General features: G+C 39.1%; 1 protein-coding gene across 1 annotated transcript; it reads left to right on the plus strand.

The window, feature by feature from the left end:
- Window positions 1–406: 406 nt before the first annotated feature.
- hey2 (hes-related family bHLH transcription factor with YRPW motif 2) lies at window positions 407–5,685 on the plus strand. Its single transcript, XM_079830524.1, has 5 exons — window positions 407–2,462; window positions 3,317–3,395; window positions 3,495–3,578; window positions 3,717–3,798; window positions 4,222–5,685. The coding sequence occupies exons 1-5, from the start codon at window positions 2,215–2,217 to the stop codon at window positions 4,887–4,889; spliced, it is 1,161 nt and encodes a 386-aa protein (XP_079686650.1). The 5' UTR covers window positions 407–2,214; the 3' UTR covers window positions 4,890–5,685.
- Window positions 5,686–5,967: the final 282 nt, after the last annotated feature.

Below are 5,967 nucleotides of genomic sequence, written 5' to 3' on the forward strand. Positions count from 1 at the left end.
GTTCTTTGTTAACGTTAGTTCATAAAAATCCAGCTGTTCATGGTTTGTTGATGTTAGTTCACAGTGCATTAACTAATGTTAGCAAGATTTTAATAATGCATTAGTAAATGTTGAAATTAACAAAGATAAATAAATGGTTTATAAGTGCAATTCATTATTAGTTCATGTTAACTAATGTAGTTAACTAATGTTAACTAATGAACCTTATTGTAAAGTGTTACCATTTTTTTTGAGTATTTGGAATTAGGAATTCTTGGGTGGTATGACATAGAAGCGTAATTTTATTGTGAAATGCAAAGACATTTATATATTTTTAAGTATTATACTTATAAAGTAAAATAATTAATGAATTTTGATGAACATTTAAAATTAACAAAATATAGTTCAATTCGACAGAACTTAAAGTGTGAAAGGTCATAATCTACCCTCATCCACGATGCCAGCTTGATGGTTTTATATCATGTTAGGTAAATTGGACATACAAACAAACAATGTGAAGAATAGGGTTACGAGCTGCGGCCGCAGTGGTGGGGGTGACGCTTGGCTCGCGGTAACCTCCCAGTGGCAGCGGCCCTGCCGGCCCTCCCTGTGTTCCTGGCCGTCTCTCACATGGCGATTGGGTTTCAGCGCAGGGCTCGAGCTGTGGGAACGAGTCATCACACTGGCGGGCTGCCTGGGAGACTGTGCTACGCTCCACCAGGGTGAAGGCACATGACAAAGGGGGGGTTTTGTGAGCCCAAACAATGTGCCGTCTTCACTGTTTAACCCAGGAAATTCACTACAGCTGCACCCCCAACTAGATGAGAAGCCCATGTGTGAAAGTGTGTCTGTCTGTGTGTATGCATATATTTAGGAGTGTGCTCAGTTTGTCAATTTGTGATATATGAAACGCACAAGACAGACTCCCTAACAACTTGAAATATACTATAATCTCAATATAATCAATATTTATTTAAACATTTTAAAGGGCTTTGAGTTTGTCCAGTCCACTATATGTAGATTGTAAAACTTTTTAAAGGCACAATATGTAAGATTTTTTTATTAAAATATCCAAAAACCACTAGAACAATGTTATATATTTTGTTGACTTGTGTACTTACATTATCCCTATGTTTCCAAGAATGTTTAAATCCAGAGAAATAAGTAATATCAACCAGGACACGGACCGTGTATTATTTACCGCAAGTAGGCTACCATGTTTTACAATGCCTAATATCGATCTAGCTTACTGCAGTGTGCAAGTATCTCATAGTAGCCGGCAAACGAATGCACAGAGAAGCATTATAACCTAACTTTCAACACTCAAATAAATGATAAAACAGTGCTGCATACGCATTATTGGAAAAAGCAGAAGTTGTCATGGGGCATAATAAAAAAACGCGGCGAAATCCAGGCGTTTTGAATAAGCGATCTCTAGCAGCAAAAAAAAAAATACATAATGTGGCTTTAACACAATATTTTACCATTACTGCCTACTTGAATATTTACTTTAATGGTACAATATTTTAGATTTACGGTAGGCCTAATTTAGTTTTTTTTTACTTCTAAAAACGTGTTTAAAAAATGTTGTCTTTACCGTGTTTTTTTTTTTTTACTAGACTAGGCCTATGGTAAGGTAATTTACACTTGATCAATTTTAACTTAACAAGAACTTTTATTTGGTAAAATAATATGGACGTTTTATAGAGAGAAGTATAGATATATAGCTAGGTTTAAACAACTTTTCAGTAACCTAAAAGTAAAAATAGGCTACGTTTGTCCGATTGCAGCGCTTGATTGCTGTGGTAGCCTAAGTCAACAAAACATTCTGTCGTTATTTTCATATTAATATAGATTTCAAATAAATAAACATTAATTAATTTAATTCTCTTGTCTTAAACATCTTCAAGATATTTGAAGGTTAGCTCTGTAAAAATGGACGCTAAAACAATTTACGTTGCGCGAGACGAACCTGAACTACTGACAGAAATTCCTTCCTTAATAATTCGCGCGCTGAATAAACCTGACTACATTTTGGCAAGTCACTGTGCATCCTCAAATGAGCCTTGCCAGAAACCCTTTACCTAGATTTCCTGCTTATTTGCACACTGTGTCCCAGCTCTGCCAGGCTCTGAAACACCGTCGCCTTTCTTGTGTAAAGTGTTTCTCACGCTTCTGGGGCCCTCGGGTGCAGAACGCGAGTGCTGAAGCTGGGCAGAGTCAATTATCAGGGGAATGAAGTTTGAGACCTCCATTCGGTGGCTCGGGGCGTGTTTTCTTTTTTTTTTTCGGTGGGTGTTCCCAGAGCAGGACGTGGGCGTGAATGCGAGACTGAGGCTCCAGCGGTTCGTGGGAAAGACGCTCAGAGTGTTTGGTGACTGTACCTGCGCGCACTGCATCATGAAGCGGCCTTGTGAGGACAGCACGTCCGACAGCGACATGGATGAAACTATTGATGTGGGCAGCGAGAATAACTACTCGGGGTAAGCATGCACGGGATGCTTGTTTGTTGTTCTGTAGCTGAGGATTCACTTTTAGGTGTTATCTTGAGATCCTTTCCTTTGGACATTAGGCTATATTAAATGTATAAATATATAGGCCTATAATATAATTACGTGTATTATTTATAAACATTTTATTAAAACATTCTAGTTGATTTAAAATGTATTAATTATAATTCATTTTAATAGACTAAACTCAGTTTGTATGACACAAAAAGCTTTGGTAATACTTAATAAAAGTAACAAACATTATGTAATGCTCAACAGGTCAATAGTTAGAATGTCACTGAATAATCTATCATAGAAATTAATTTAATATTTTTCATTTATGGTCAATATACATAAACTACTATAGTTAACTAAAGGTTGTAACTTGTATACTGTCATGTAACCTACAATGTGCCTAATGTGGTAACATTGGAATGATGTTATTAAAAATATTATTTAATATATTACAAAATCAAACAGACTACATTAAATTGCAACAATAATTTGATGGGTTTGATCAAGTGGGAATGGATCCTAAAGGTAACAATTGCAAAGTAGGCCTATTGCTTACATTTTACTAAACTTGTAAAGTTTTATAGACATTTCTAACTATTTGAATGTAGGCTATATTAATACATTATATTAAGTAGTTATGTTTAGTAATGGCGTACAAATGAAAGTTTAATGAAGTGTTACCAGTTATCACTGTCAAACATTTTATGGTAACCTAAAATATGTGGTTTATATTTAAATGAACAATCTAAAAATATAAAAAATTCAATTTAAAGGTAACTATGAATCATTTTTACAGTGCACTGATACATTTTCATCCTTTTTTCCCCCCAAAGTCAAAGCAACAGTTCATTTATAAGATGTGGCTCACCCACCACAACATCCCAGGTCATGGCCAGAAAGAAGCGGAGAGGGGTAATTCACAACTTTTGAGAGAACTTTGTTCAAATCTTTTAAATACTTTATTTAAAACACTGATACATTATACTCTGTTGATTATTTTATATATCACAGATCATTGAGAAAAGACGGAGGGACCGAATAAATAACAGTTTATCAGAGTTACGTCGTCTGGTGCCAACAGCATTTGAGAAACAGGTGAGTTCACATCCATGTGCTTTATGAAGGTATTATTTCTAATAATTATTATAAATTAAAAGTAAGGGGAAGAGGATGTTGCCACTCTATTTCATCAAAGCTATCATATTAAAAACATATCCTATTTCTTCTCCCAAGGGATCTGCCAAGTTAGAGAAAGCGGAAATATTGCAGATGACAGTGGATCACTTGAAGATGCTCCAGGCCACAGGAGGAAAAGGTAGACTGCTTGTTATTGGCTCCTGTTTTGCCCTCCACCTAACGCTGTAGTGAAATTTGAGCACGGGGTTCCCTTTTGAACAGATTAAAGTGGAAATCAATGTTAATGGTAGGATTGAACTCGTGGGAAAGTGCCGGCAGGACAAAAGAAGCACTTGACCCTGGGATTGTGTTTGCTTTCATAAATCCATGGGAGGGGAGTGGGGCCACATTCACAGGCTGCACTGTTGGGGGTTTGTTAGGGCTTTCCAATGAGTGTTAAAACCGAAGCCGAGGGAGACAAAATAAACATACAAACAGGTCAGGTCACAATCCCAGTCTGCTTAGGTTCAGCCTCTTGAGCACAGTGGGGTTGCGTTTGATTCATCATGATTAAGGCTTCACTTGGCGTCCACGTTTGAATCGCTCTCTCTGTCTCTTTCAGGATATTTTGATGCTCATTCTCTGGCCATGGACTTCATGAGCATCGGCTTTCGGGAGTGCCTAACTGAAGTGGCGAGGTATTTGAGCTCTGTGGAAGGTCTAGACTCCAGCGACCCCCTCCGCGTCCGCTTGGTTTCTCACCTCAGCAGCTGCGCCTCGCAGAGGGAAGCGGCCGCCATGACCACATCCATAGCCCATCACCAGCAGGCCCTCCATCCGCATCACTGGGCCACCGCTTTGCATCCCATCCCCACTGCGTTTCTACAGCAGAGCGGACTTCCATCCTCAGAGAGTTCCTCCGGCAGGCTGTCTGAGGTTCCTCAGAGGGGTGCAGCCCTGCTGACCTCCTCCTTCACCCACAGTGACTCCGCACTAAGAGCGCCCTCTACAGGCAGCGTCGCCCCTTGCATACCGCCGCTCTCCACCTCGCTGCTTTCGATATCGGCAACCGTTCACGCAGCGGCCGCCGCAGCTGCAGCGCAAACCTTCCCTCTATCGTTTCCCGGAGGATTCCCGCTTTTCAGTCCCAGCGTAACGGCATCTTCGGTGGCTTCTTCCACAGTGAGCTCTTCCGTTTCCACATCCACCACATCCCAACAGAGCAGCGGGAACAGCGGAAGCAGCAGTAAACCATATCGACCATGGGGAACTGAAGTGGGAGCGTTTTAAGTGTTGGATTTGCTCTTGTTGCATCTGGACGCCTTCCACACTTTGTACATAAAGGAAAGAAAACAGCTATTGTGCCTGCTTCGGTCAGCACCATGGGCTTTTTTTCTCTCTCTACACTTCTCGTGCACATATGCAACATAAAATAAGCCAACTTTCCAGGAGGGAAGGAGAGAAAGACAGACTTTTACACATCACACTGCGTGGACACCCATAAGGATGAAGAGTGACTGTCATGTTTAAAGAAAATCACAGTTTAAATTTGCGTAAAGGGCTGGGCTGTGGGATAGTGCCTGCATAAACACTGCTAAATGCTGCATTTGATATGTATGCTTTTGATATTTCTCCATAGAAAAGCATATTGTCCGATTTTCACAAACACACACTCCGTGGCTTTGTTTAAAAAACAGCTTGTTCAACGACAAACCAAAGGTTTTTCAGATAATCACTAAAGTTGAGGTGTGAATCAGTTTTGTAATCTATGATTTAACAATCCAGTTTGTAAATCTGTATATGTGTAAGATTGTAACTAGAGTTTATATTGAAATTAGACAGAGGAGTTAATTTGGTATGATGCACTTCAATCACTACTGTTTTTTTGGGGGGGTTGGGGAGGGGGAGACGGGATCTTCTCCGCTTTACACAATAGGCCTACTGAAATTAAAAAAAAATAACATTCACTAATACTCATATGTGAGATTTTCTACTACTGTAACTTTGTTACCTTTTTAATAACCCTACCACGCTCTGTAAGATGTAACCTTTTTCTATGCAAAAAAGAAAAAAACTGATGTCCCTGAAGAAACTGAGTGGGGTTTTTTTTTTTCATTCCGACACATATGCCATAAAACCATCATTCCATTTGCCTTCACCACAACAGATCGTGGAATGTTATGAGAGAAAGTAATTGTTTTCCCAAAGCATAATTTGAGTTCTTGAAATTGTATGGTGGAAAAAAATATTTGCGTTCTTTTATGTGTTTTTCTAATAATGCAAAAGAAGCCAATGAAGTCAAAACAAACAACTGCAATTATAAGTGCCACTTCAACAGTTATAAATCAGTCGACAAACTTTAAAGTAA

Source organism: Gobio gobio (assembly GCF_949357685.1).
Source record: "Gobio gobio genome assembly, chromosome: 12".
In the NCBI taxonomy this organism is placed as follows: Eukaryota; Metazoa; Chordata; class Actinopteri; order Cypriniformes; family Gobionidae; genus Gobio; species Gobio gobio.